At 37.6% G+C, this 14,494-nt stretch overlaps 1 protein-coding gene across 1 annotated transcript in view; it reads right to left on the bottom strand.

Moving 5' to 3' along the window:
• The window catches only part of p115 (General vesicular transport factor p115), a 134,084-nt gene that overhangs the window by 76,006 nt on the left and 43,584 nt on the right, over window positions 1–14,494 (bottom strand). The window contains exons 5-6 of the mRNA XM_083141489.1: window positions 13,098–13,299; window positions 7,495–7,598 (exon numbers count right to left, since the gene is read on the bottom strand). Of these exons, the coding sequence (XP_082997615.1) occupies window positions 7,495–7,598; window positions 13,098–13,299 (306 nt within the window). The remainder of the gene's footprint in view (window positions 1–7,494; window positions 7,599–13,097; window positions 13,300–14,494) is intronic.

Below are 14,494 nucleotides of genomic sequence, written 5' to 3'. Positions count from 1 at the left end.
GTGAAGCTTCAGGACAGGATAGATCAGGCACAGATGAGGTGGTTCGGACACGTGAAGAGGATGGATGCAGAAAGAGTACCAGTAAGAGCTTACAATACACAGGGAGTGGGAATAAGGCCAAGAGGGAGACCAAAATCAGATAGCGGAGAATGTTAGGTGAAGAGGACAAGATTGGAACACCGTGGAAAGAGAGGAGTGGTGGAAGACCAGGAAAAAATGGAGAGGCTTGACTTCTTTCCTGTATTTATTAAGGGCATGCGGGACAGTCTCCACGGGGATTTTCCCAAGCTCTTCCACCATGGCAGTGTTGCCAACTTAGCTTTCTTGGAGCCAGATCTGTATCTATCGTGCACTTGTTTTGCTGTGAACTGGGGCAGCCGCACTACGATGCCTGATGATCACTGGTTCTGCCCATATAAACCAACTTTTGTCATGATTATACGTTTTGCACATGGCGTGATATTGTTATATTGGCTGCATCACCCCACCTCCTCTTACATCCTCAGCCATGGTGGCTCAGTCGGTAATGCATCTGAGTACCATGCTAAAGGTCCCGGGTTCGATCCCGGGCCAGTTTAAATCCGGCAACTTTTCTAACGTTGGAAGCGGCCCCGGCATCCACCCAGCGTCGAATAACATGGGTACCTGGGGGGAAACCCTGGGGGGTAAAGGCGGTCAAGGGCATGGTGCTGATCACATCACCCCCACTCACGACCGGATCAAGAAAGTGTGGGGTGTTACCCCCGCACCCCCTATACGCATTCATGGCATGGTGTTAAGCACAGGGGAACACTTTACTTTACTTTACTTTTTTTATAGCACTGTGTTGGCGTAAAATTGGCATAATATTGTTATCAGGGAATCCTTTATTTTCGATTTCATACGACCCTGAGATGGGTATTGCCGTTGGATCTAGATGGTCAAAAATAAGAATAATTTGTCATAAATTTAGAGTTAACGGTAATAGCAGCAACATTACAACTAACATTACTCTAGGAAGCACTTCGTAAATCTAGCTCCTTGAAAGTCAGTTTTAACTCCATTTAAGGTGAAATTTAGCTCTCTTATGTGCACCAGGTTTGGCAACACTGCCAGGAGACAAGGAGAAATGCATTAGGCATATGGGAGTATTATTTGATTTGTTCTATAGGGAATATCAAACTTCCGATGGAATGGAAAATGATATCAATGGAAAGAGGGAGATTTGAAGATGTGTTTGACAAGCAGAAAAGTCAAAACTTCCATTTCATTAGCCGTAACTTGATGTTGAAGTTGATTCCCCATAAGGAATACATGGGATTCCGAAAATTCTTACTCATCATATTTTTCAAATATCATGTCCAGCTTCATAATAAACATAAAAAAATGCTTCCACTTGCAACACGGAGAGACATTTCTACTCTTGATACACCCAAGATTTTTGTTTATAGTAGCAATGCCCACTCAGGCAATATTGAAATAAATGCACAATTTATGCGTAACTGTACCTCCTCCCCTTAATCATTTTTACACGGCTCCTACTTAGTAAAGTTGGAAACTAGCAATTAAGAAAATAAATACTTATTTAATGAAAAACCTCTACCAAAAGAGTTAGGATGAAAACTGAATTTGTATTTAACCAGATAATTAGATTTGTTTTATCTAGTAATGTATCTCGGAACTGCATTTGGAAGACTAGTGAGGTTCTGGCATCTGGACTCACAGAAAGTACAATCTTATATGGGGCTCGTGCTGTCATCCTATATATTTGTGATTGTCCCTTCATCCATCTTATCTTACCACCATTCAATCTCATCTTCTAGATTACTAGCCAAAGGGGCAGAGATTCCCTCGGGAAATGGTTACGTGAAGCAAAGGTGGAAGAACTAACAATATGGAACATAATAAGATGGGCAGATGTGTGCATAAGTGATAGTGTGCTTTGTTTTGGAGGAGAAGTATTTAAACCAAAGGAAGCATTAGCTATGGGGAACCCCTTATCATGTTTGTTAGCCAATACATTGGAGCGCAATGGAAACCTTGAAAAGTGAGGTGATACTGTTTAAGAGATATGTGGATGATGTGATCTTCATAGCAAAGAAACAACAAAAGAAATGTTTAGATTATTGAAAGAAGGTCATGAAAGAATAAAGTATACAGAAGAAGAAATGGACAATGGAAAAATTAACTACCTGAATATATCCATTGGAGTGAAAGGGTAAGGAATTGAAACCGAGGTGTACCGTAAAAAGTTGGCGGGGAGAAAGTATATCCACAAGGAATCTGCACATGAATGGAGAACCAGACAACATTTGGGAGAATTTTGTACGGAGAGCAACGAGATTATGCAACAACAAAGCAAGCTATAACAGAAATGAAGTACATAATGGAGGCAACACAGGAAAATGGATACAAAGCAGGGGACATAATTCACATCACAAGAAAAACAGAGAAGAAAATGAAAAAAAGAGACAAACAATAAAGAAAAAGAACAGGATAAGAATGCACAGGACAAGAAGAAGTATGTGAGTGTGCCATTCAGAAGAAAGATGGAAAAAAAGAGAAACATCTATGTAAAGTACGAACTAAGAGCCACTTTCAAGCCACCAAAGAGCATTGAGAAATGGTTTAATGAATACAAAGGAGAGAAGGAGAGTAGTGAATTGGCGATGGCAGGGGTATATGAAGTAGAATGTGGTGGATGTGCAAGCAAGTACAGAGGAGAGACAGGGAGAAGCATCAACGAAAGAATTAAAGAACATAGGAGAGACATTAAAGAGGAAGATCCAAGAACAGGATTGAGTGAGCATATGTTGACGAAAGGGCACAGGATTAAGAAAGTAAAAATGAAGAAGAGGGGAAAATGAAATAGAGATGAAAGTGGCAGAGACAAAACACATATGCATAAACAGGGGAGAGAAAATTAACAAAAATGAAGGGGAAATTGGAATAAAATGGGTAGAACTAATAAAAATGCATGAGCAAGTTGGTTAAGTTTCCACAGCCACCTTCAATTTTCTGCACAAGAATGGAAGATTTCACCTTACCAGATCAGTTCAAGAAGAAAGGGAAGGTCAGTGCCACCAGAAGGAGGAGGGGAGGGAAGACAAGAAGAGTAGGTTACAAGATGGAGGGGAGGGGGAGAAACAGCCAACTATGACACCTGCAAGGTGTAAAAACCCGTTTACCTATGAGGAAATAAGGACACACATTCATTCCTTAGAAGTGTAGAGTGACTAACCATGTGAGGTTGTGTTGTTGTATGTGTAGCTTGAAAAAGTACTGGGAAACCAGAAGGAAACGTCACAGATAAAATCAAATAAAAACCACTAAAAATAACTGTGTTAGATTATTTTGCATGCACAAAAAGTGGTTATGCGAGCCTACAAGAAGAACATTGATATTCAGAAAAGACAAGTAAAATAAACTAAATCAATGGATCAGTCAATGTGATAGCAAAAATCCTTGGACACAAATATAATTTCTTTACTTTATTGACTTCTTGACCTAATTGTTTATTTCTTTACTATTTCTTGACTTTCGTCTTTGCTCAAAAATGCATTGACATTTGTCAAAAATTGTGACAAGCATCTTCTGGTTGATGTCTGGTGTTGATTTTCAACAATGCCATATGCATCCGATGCCTTGAACTGAGAGGTCTTCCAGTACTCCTAGCATCTCCTACAGTTACTGTATCATCAAAACTTTTTAACTAGACTTTAACCTCGCGAACTTCATAAAATGGTCTGTATGCTCATACCCTTAAAACTAACAAATTGTTTTGTAGGAACATTGTGACAATTTTGGTTCGCTGAGTAATAATGTATCTCTCCATAGTCAAATGCATCAAATCTTATTTGTAATAAAAGAAAAGCAGAAATTAAAAATTATTAATTATAAGAAAGCTAGGATTTTTTTAAAAAAAAAGCATCAGCTTATTTTGAACCTCGCTGTATAAAATCTTGGAATGTAAAATCAAGGTTCTACTATTAAACTCTTGAATGGGACACTTTAGCTTATGCCAGTGTTTCCCAATCTTTTAAAGCAAAGGAGACCTTTAAAAGTTACTGTGCTTTCACAACCCACAGCTCACTAAAATGAGTTTATTTCTATATTTACTTATAATTAAGTGGGTCAAAGTGCATAAACCACCCACTCTTTCTTTACTCGAAATTTGGAGAATCTGAAAGGTAGATCACAAATTTCTAATTTAATGAGAATAAAAAAATGGGAGGAAGGAAGAATTCTAGCTTTTACTTGGGCAATGTATCTGGCCGTGTTCGTTCCTTGAGATAACTTTTAGAACAGTTATTATTAATTTAGCTTTAAAAATCTCACAGCTAGGGACTTCGATTTTTTGCAAATACGTTAACATCAAAAAGTATAAACTTTTGCACCAAAGTTACACATTCTGAGCTTATTCTCCATGCATTTGGAATAATGAAATGAGGCTCCCGTGGTTAGCGCTCTTGCCTTTGGTGTGAGCAGTCCCAGGTTCAATTCCTGGTGGGAGCCCCAAAATTTCAGCATTGACCCAGTGTTGTGAGGACAATTGGGGAGCTGCTTGAAAAGAAGTAGCAGGCTCTGGTCTCAAAAGCCAGAAAACAGTGGCAATAGGATTCAATGTACTGACCATGTATCAGCCAACGAAAAAGCAGCTCTTGCAGGGTTTGGCATTTAGAGGACTATTGAGCATGGATGATAGTTTTTAGAAATAATGTGAATTTGGCACAAAATGCTAATTGTGGCTTTTTTCACAAATTTCAACACATCTTGCATTTAAAAAAACAAAAATTACTGCTAAAATTCAACATTCTTGTGTTTTAGGCTTACAAAATAAAATGTACCATATTTAGGCATGTATATCATGCACACTTTCTACATTTTTATCACTCCAAAAAACTACATGAAATAATTCCAACAGCTCCATGAAACGAAACCAGTTGTAAATGGATATTTCCCATGATTTCTCACCTTCCATTGGCAGTTCTTGCATCACCAAGCAAATAATGGGAAATCGAGTGCATACCTACCACCACACAGTATTTGTCATGTAAGTGCAGTTCAGTTCTGGTGGAGATGGAGCGCACACTTACTGTCACACAGGAGGCCTAACGTCAGTATTTGTCACACAATAAATAGTGGAAAATAACTTCCTCAATTTTTATTTCAATGTATGAAAGTGTCAGGAACAGAAATAAGCCATGTGATGTGTGCTAAACTAAAAATGAAAATTTGAGTGGGGGATGACCCTACTCATCAAAGAAAAGATGAAGTGAGAAACTGATACATCTTTCTATTTATTTCTGATTAATGAATTCTAATTTTTAAATAAAGTCACACAACATAAACAATACAATAATCATCAAGAACTGACTGGTTCAAATTGCTTCATACTTTCTCTTGAGTGATGTCATGAATAGACTCCGGATTTTTATGTAATACGTATCAAAGTACAAAATATGTACATAAATATGTATTATCAAAAGGATATGTAGCTAAATATGTAGTATCGAAAAATATGTAATATTAATAATAAAGTATCCAAGCAATTTCAAGAATTCTGCTAGATATTTATTTTATTTGAATGTATTTAAAATAATTTTAAGGACATAAGTTGTTCCAATTAAAATTTGTATCAAATTGATAAACTCAAAAAAGCACAGCAATGTGTGCATATTTAAGAAAGCAATTTATTTGGCTTCTTAAACTATGAATTACTTTTCAGATCGCAAATTATTGTAGAATATGTAAATATGTAAGAGAGTTCTTTGTAACTTTCGAAACAAATTTTAAAAAAGCATTACAGAAAGAACAATCAAATGAAAATACATAGCTACTTTGTACTTTTTGTACAAGGGAATATATTGTGTTACTCGCTACCTACAGGAAAGTAGCTTTCTTGTCCACCTATGCGAAGTATCTAGGTGCTTTGCCTAAACCTAAAAGCAAAACAAAAATATGTAACCAGGAGGGAAAAGGGGAGGAGAGAAATTCCAGCATCTTTCAAAAAATAACAGTTCCAGTAATTTTGTTTGGTCTTCAGCCTGTCTTTCGGCTTGCCAGTCAATTTTAGGTGACCCTAAGCATTATACATCTCATTGATTAGAAAATATGACATCACATGAGCTACAAATTTTCATCATCATTTTTCAGAGATCGAAAATATAGGAAAAAGCATCACAATTGGAAAAAAATACCGAAATATGTTGTTTTATGAAAAAGTAAATTAGCAAATATGTAAAATATGTAAAATCCTGGCAAATATGTAAAAATAGGTAACATAAAACTAATGTAAAATCATGTCAGTTATATAATTCGTTGACATTTTTGTGTTGAAGGTATGTGTCTAGAAAGGAATAGAATATCTAATTACATACAAAACCACGCTCTAGTGATGAAGGTTACAAGAACTATGTCACTAAGAATCTGGGGAGCTAAAGTTACTAGAGAGATAATACAAGGGTCGTTCAAGGAAAAAGTTTCCTTTTTTTTTTTTTTTTTGGAGAAAGTACGAGCCTAATAAATGAAATGAAACTAGCAATGTGTTCTCTCGTCTTTCCTCTACATTTACACACAATGCAATGTTCGTGTGGGCTGTGATTAGCGTGAGTCATCCAGTGAGAAACGTGCCTGGGCCATAAGGAGTAGTGAGTCATGGCGGAAAAATGTGTTTTGGCGGTGTGGAGTAAAGAAGAGATTCGTTCTATGATCTGGTATGAGTGGGCAAATGGTCTTGCTCCTATCGACATCCACAGGAAGCTGGTTGTTGTCTATGGAGACTCTGTAATGTCAGTGTCAGTCAGGTTTCATCGCTTTGGGTCCCGCGACAACTCACTGTAGAACATATCACGACGTGTGACATGTTGTCTGGAATCTCTGACCCGGTACCACAATGAAGGGAACAACTTTCTCTGTCGTATTGTGACTCAGGATGAGAGCTTCGTTCATCACTACACTCCAGAATTCAATCTGACGTCGATGGAATGGAAACAGCCGTGAAAAAGTGTTCTTCGTTCCCTGGATCCCGATTTTTTTGCAGATGGCTTTCAAAAACTTGTGCAACGATGGGACAAATGCTTGTGCCACCTTGCAAATTATGTTGAAAAGTGAGAAAGGACCATGCTACTTGACGCAACTTGATTTTTGTCTGTAAATTCAGAAATAAATTTTTAGCAATATAGGGAAACTTTTTTTCTGAACGACCCTCGTAAATGCACAGTTCACATAATGCACATAAGCTAAACAAAATCATAATTAAAATAAGTATGCATCTGAGCAAATAAAATGCATGTATACCTTTAAAAACTAACAATAAATTAAGCAAGAATTAATAAATTCAAACAGAGGGAGCTGTGACTTGCTTACATGGACAAACATGTTCAAATTATTAAATACTCAAAATGTATGACATTTCAGATTATTTTTCAAATTCCTCTTGGATGCCAGATATAAACTAAATGCATGGGGGAGGGGGGGTTATTTGGTAAATGTAACTAGATTCAAATTACTAACCTGAAGCATGCAATGAATGTTGCTAACTTTCTGTGCTGACCAACCACCTTCGTTTCCTTCAGGGGGCAAATGAAACATGGGAGCTAAACGCTGTATGTAGCTACCTGTGAATAAGTAACAATGAATTTCAATGTAACGCAAATGCACAATATACAGAGTGTCCGAAAAGTCATGCAACCCGGTGTTTACGACCGATTAACGGAATAGCAAAACGGAATGAGAAGAAACGCTTTCTGCCAAGAGAATGACCTGTATATTGGGAAAATTTAGAGAGACAAACATATGTAAGAACATGCATGTTTTAATAACAAATAAGCAAAGTGTTGCCAAAGGCGGAAGGTTTTCCTTTTGCAAATCATGTGTATTGATGCACAGAACTCACTGAGGTAAATTATTGCAACATTTCACAATACCAACGAACAATTTGGATGGCCATCTATTGAATTTGACAGAAAAAGAACTTTGACGAAGTTTCAAAAACAATGCACAAGGGAATAAATGGGCTGTTCCAAAAAATTGATGTTTTCACAATATTACGAGGGACACTGGCAACACTGCTGCTATCACGTCTCACTAACAGACGTGTTTCACCTCAGGTTATCACACTAAGGCACTTTTAACAACAAAAGAGAAAGTTGGTTGTCTCTCTAAATTTTCCACATTTTAAGGGCATTCTTTTGGCAGAAAGTGTTTCTTCTCATTCCGTTTCGCTATTCCGTTATACGGTAGTAAACACAGGATTGTGTGACTTTTCAGACACTCTGTATAATGGAAATTAAATACAAAAATGTTTAATACGAAGAAAGAAAATACAGTTATGAGAGTTTTCCATGAGGAAACCAGAATTTGTAATACAAACATCAAGCAGAAGAGGACAAATGGGTGGTGGACTATTTCAAAGTGTTCGAAGATTAATATGGAACAGGGATGTACCTATGAAATGCAAGAAGGTAATATACAACACATATTATGTGCCAATAATTATGTATGGAGCAGAAACTTGGACAATGACAGAGAGAGACAAAAGAAAGATGCAGGCAGTGGAGATGAATTATTTAAGGAGTATATTGGGGAAGACTAGAAGGGATAGAATAAGGAATGAGGAGATCTGGCAGACAGTGGGGGTGGTGAAGCTTCAGGACAGGATAGATTAGGCACAGATGAGATGGTTCGGACACATGAAGAGGATGGATGCAGAAAGATGTCCATGGAAAGAGAGAGATAGTGGAGAGTGTTAGGAGAAGAGGACAAGATTGCAACACCGTGGAAAGAGAGAAGTAGTGGAAGTCAGGAAAAAAATGGAGAGGCTTGACTTCTATGCTGACCCATCCAGAGGCAGGAAATGGCAAAGGATGATGATGATGAAGCATGTTTTTTTTTTTAGTTCACTGTGGACCTTGGTCTCCTCCAGAAGCCTCAGTCAGCTTTCCCTGTCACCAGCTTTCCACTCCTCTTCGCTTTTAAGTAGGGCTTAGCCAATAACACTATCAACTGATACCCCTACCAATGACAATACTCTTACCAATTGCCACCGATACTGATGCTTGAAAATTGATATAATTAAATCTTGATCAAAATATTAATTTATATTAGTGCGTAAATGTTCCACTTCAATTATGTGCATCAATTTACCAAGACCTTGGCTAAAAAACATTAAAGAATAAAATCAGAATATAAAATTACATGTTCATCATCATCATCATCCTTTGCCGTTTCCTGCCTCTGGCTGGGTTGGCATAGAAGTCAAGCCTCTCAATTTTTTCCTGGTCTTCCACCACTCCTCTCTTTCCACAGTGTTCCAATCTTGTCCTCTTCTCCAAACACTCTCTACTATCTGCTCTTTCCATCAACATCTTGGTCTCTCCCTTGGCCTTATTCCCACTCCTTGTGCATTGTAAGCTCTTACTGGTAGTCTTTCTGCATCCATCCTCTTCACGTGTCCGAACCACCTCACCTGTGACTCCACACGCACTGTCTGTCGGATCTCCTTATTCCTTGTTCTATCCCTTCTAGACTTCCCCAATATACTCCTTAAAAATTTCATCTCCACTGCCTGCATCTTTCGTTTGTCTCTCTCTGTCATTGTCCAAGTCTCTGCTCCATACGTAATTATTGGCACATAGTATGTGTCATATATTTCCTTCTGCATTTCATAGGTACATCTCTGATCCATATTACGCTTCGAATGCTTTGATATAGTCCACCACCCATTTGCCCTCTTCTGTTTACCTCCTCATCTATTCTTCCACTTCTCTCAATTATGCTTCCTAGATATTTGAAGCTCTCCACTACCCTCAACTCTTCCTTGTCCATCTTTATTCTTGGTTACATGTTATGTAATCAAAAAATTCTATTTCTTGAAACAAAACTTGTGCAAAATAAAAAAAAAACTTGAAATTGCACGATTTTCAGGATAATTAGACTCTATGAAAGTGTTTATGGTATTTTTGAGGATCCTGTGAAAGACCAAAGCGCTGGAAAGTTATTGGGCGGTAGTAAATAAATTCCAACCGATACTCTCTAATACATCAGTATCACTTTGGTTTGGTTTGTTTTATTTTACTTTACTTTTCTGCCACCTTTGGATAATCACAAAGACGAGGATGAGCGATTGATTATATGATGAAATTGATGAAGGGACACACTCAAAGAACACCATGCCCAGGCTGGCATCTGTTAGATTTGTCCTACGTGTCTGTCTTGTTAATTCAATTTCTATCACTACATGTTTATTCTATGCTTTAATTCAAATGTGACATTATTATCTTCTGTAACGTATGACACTAGGTATTGAAACTGGTACACACCTTTTCAAATGTATATCCATCAATATCAAAGGATTTTACTTACTTACCATGATATATGTATGACACTATATTTCTTTTCACACTCACTATCTTGACAAAAATGCTTAGTGATAGCTGGCCACTTAAGCAAGCCCTTTCGCTCACAATTCAACGAAACATCCTAGTATTTCCCCTTATCCAAATCTGCTTACTGTTTGATAAATCCAATGAAAATTCGGATGTCACTATTTAAAATTTCCACAGTCCTTTCCTTTTCTGTTGCTATGCTCAAAATGTATATAGAAATTTATACATACTAATTTTACATTATCAATAATGTGATAATAATTAATTATACATCACATTAATTCAACAACCTGTTGCGAACATAATATAATAGAAATTGATAACAACATAAATAGATCATCATGCATATTAAACACAAAATTAAGCAATAAATAATAAATTAAATAAATCTGAATATTTGAGTGTCACACCACACCCCTCCAAACAGGGTAGCCCTGAGTGTTCGCCACTTCAAACACCTTTTAAACATGCACACACTTGCATTTGTATGCATTATCACATGCATGCATTTGAAGGAACAGGATGGTGTTTTCCTGATTGCGCACAGATCATATTGCAAACCTGGAGGGGATTATCTGTTTTTGACAGTGGGAAGGGAAGTCCAGATAACAGGCGCGCCAACCAGAAGTCATGAGAACGGTGCGAAAAGGTACAGAGTTGAACCAGTCACAACTGCGTGCCCTCCCTTTCAATAATTTTTCACAATGAAACTAAACTCCGTGGTACAACGGCCCTCGAAGGGCCAGGGTCTGCCAGAGCGGCTTTTCATTGGGCGACAGGTGGTCACATCGGATTCCATCGCCACTGTTTTCTGGCTTTCGTGACCGGAGCTCGCTACTTCTTTTCAAGTAGCTTCCCAATTGTCTACGCGACACTGGGTCAACACCGAAATTTTGGAGGTTACCACTGGGAATCGAACCCGGGACCTCTCACATCAACGAGAGTGCTAACTACTTGGCTACGAGGGAGACCCACTTTTTCAAAATAGTCTCTCATGTTGCTCTCCATAAGATTAGAACCAGACTCTCACTTCTTTGTTCATTCTCTTGTATTATGGAAAAGATATGAAAAACTCAATATGCTGACCAAGGCAGAAATTTATTTTATTATAAAACATAAACTAAACGTAACGTTTCAACCTTCTAGCAAGGTCTTCTTCAGCCTCTGCATAAGTACAAATGTTAATGGCTTAACAAGGCTTAATGGTGTTATAATATGGAAAAGAATTCATTCTTTACACAATCTATATGTTTAAATTTAATATGATCTAATATAATCTTAAAAATAGTGCCTCTGAAATGTATTATAAAGCATAGAAACCGTGAGATTTGTGATATAAATAATAATATAATAATAACCTGTGACGTAATAGTGCATGAGAACCACTCTCTACCTGTTGATTTGCAGTCTCACTCCCACATGCCTCAGCAGAGGTGGGCAATCATGCAACGAGTTATGGGTTGCCATGTGGTCAGCATGAAAACCTCCAGTCGTTGTCGTAGGTTTTCTATGACCGGTTACGCTACTCATTCGTAGCTCCCCAATTTTCTCACGATGGTGGGGTGGCCACCGGTCTGATACATGGGTTGAAATCTCAGGAAAAGTTAAGCTCTCGCAGGAGACTCGAACCCGCCCGCATCCCATAGCTGGAATCCAGAACTTGTGCTTTAGACCACATGGCCACAGTGCAGGACGATGTTTGTGGTAAGTCCACTTTATGTTCAGACAAGCTAATCACAAGAAGACTTACAGTGTAATGAGAGATTCAAAACACTGTACAATGCGTCTACACTGGAGATAGAACACAGGACTCCTTGATTACAAGGTAACAACATTACCATTACACAATCACTGAAGCCTGTGTAGGATGTGATACTTTTTTGGAATTTACTTGCAAACTGAATAGACAAAAATTAAAATTGCATTTCTGATGATAGGATAATGGAAAAGAAAGTGAAGACAAAGGTGGGGATCAATTTTGTAGTGCTTTGTAGTGTCAAATATACATACATTTGCCTAACAAACCCACTAACACTTTCATAACATGAATATCTTTATTTCAGGAGCATATGTTCACTGCCAAGTCATGAAAATATTGAAACTAATAATTAACAACTACATTACTGGGGAGGAGCAGCTGTGTTCTAGTCGGTAGGGCATTTGACTGTCAAACAGGACACCTGGGTTCATTTCCTGGGGTGGGTGATCTAATGTCGGAATTTTTTCAGCCTTGTCGCCCACATAAAGCAGCTCCAGGGTTCACCCAATCATTGGGTACTTGGGGGCAACCCTGAGGGGAATGGGGGGGTAAATGCAGCCAGAGCATGATGCTGGTCACATCACCTCCATAATGGCCAAGATCAAGAATGTGTGGGGCCCTACCCCCACATCCCCTAAATGTGCCCTCATGGCATGGTGCTATATGCACAGGAAACTTTAAATTACATTTACATCTACTCGGGAGGTGGTTAGACTTGGTTCAAAAATTCTAATAGCAATAACAACATTCTCCTGCAATAAATGAAAGCACATTCATAAATTAAGAGAACTAAATAATAATAATTCTAAGAAGATGATGAAGAAGAAGAAGAAGACCACTCATTATATATATGAAAATTAATTTGGTTCATGTGTGTAAAGGCAATCTGTTCTTATCAACTTACTGGACTCTTAAAATAATTGTTCAGAACGCAAGTAGAATAAAATGGCTCACACAATATTATATCTTACCTTCCTTGAAAAAGTTCTGATTTGAAGTATTATTTCGAAGAAGGTTCAACATTAGCAACAGGCAGTCCTCTACAACAATACCACCATCCGCATAGCCTTCTTCATTGATAACATCAAACAAACGATCAAAGGCATTTTCAAAGGCCACGATTTTCTGGATATTTGCATTTCCTTTTGTTAACTGGACAAGTAACAACAAAGCCTGTGAAAGAAAGAAAGAACACAGGATTTAAAGAGTGAATCTCTCAGCTGAATCAAAAAAGATATATTACATCTATAATTTAAAAAAAAAAAAATATTTAACTGTTTAGGGCTGAGGCGATACCACTTTGAACCGATACCGATGCCGATACTCTCACCGATACCGATACTTAAAATTTGCAATAATAAAAAATTGTTCAAAATATTGATCACTATTGGTGTGTGAATATTCTTCACCAATTTTTATGTGCATGAATATACAAAGAAATTTGCTTTAGAATATACAAGAATATATAAGAATTACATCAGAATATTGAAAATAGATGTTACGTAATCACAAAATGCAGTTTTTCGTGCAAAATTGGTGCAGAATAAAGAGAAAGTTTGATATTTACATAATTTCCGAGATTATCAAACTCCGCGAAAATTTCGCGCGACATATTTGTGTACCCCGTGGAAGACCAAAATGCCGAAAAAGTATCAGCTGGTATTGGTAGATGAATTCCAACTGACACTTTCCAATACCGATACCACTGGTATTGGCCGATACTGATGTGGTATCGGCTCAGCCTACCTAATACTGATAAAAAGAGTTCAAAATATTTATAAAATTTAAAATTAGGGCTAAGCCGATACCACGTTCAATGATACCTTAGGTTAGTATACAATAAAATGTAGATACTTAAAGGTACTTACGATAGTGAATATTGATTTTAACGAAAACTACGTTTCAGGATTCCACTGATCCCTTCATCAGGTTACCAAACTAGGCCAGTGTAACTACACCTTAGCCACGTCAGATATGACAAGGACTTAGGAATTTATAGTGAGGTTGGGTAGGAAAGAATAAAAAGGAACATTTGGTCATCTGAACCTACGTAAGTAAATCGGCATTCTACGAGAGATCACGCCAGTTCGTTGCACAACTCACCAACGTGCGCATCTAAGTGGGACTTTTAACTGTGTTCACACGGCCTTTTAGATCAGTCTTTTAACGTGTTTGTGTGTTAAGCCATGTGTCCAAATGGCTTTTTAGATCAGTGTATTATAGTTGGGAACATGGCAGTTTTACGTACGTAGGGTCAGATGACCAAATGTTCGTTTTTATTCTTTCCTACCCAACTTCACTATAAATTCCTAAGTCCTTGTCATATCTGACGCGGCTAAGGTGTAGTTACACTGCCCTAGTTTGGTAA

This window comes from Lepisma saccharinum, chromosome 20 (assembly GCF_977018435.1).
Source record: "Lepisma saccharinum chromosome 20, izLepSacc3.1, whole genome shotgun sequence".
Taxonomy (NCBI): Eukaryota; Metazoa; Arthropoda; class Insecta; order Zygentoma; family Lepismatidae; genus Lepisma; species Lepisma saccharinum.
The sequence above is the reverse complement of the archived record's forward strand: the minus strand, read 5'-3'. Positions and strand labels throughout refer to the sequence as shown.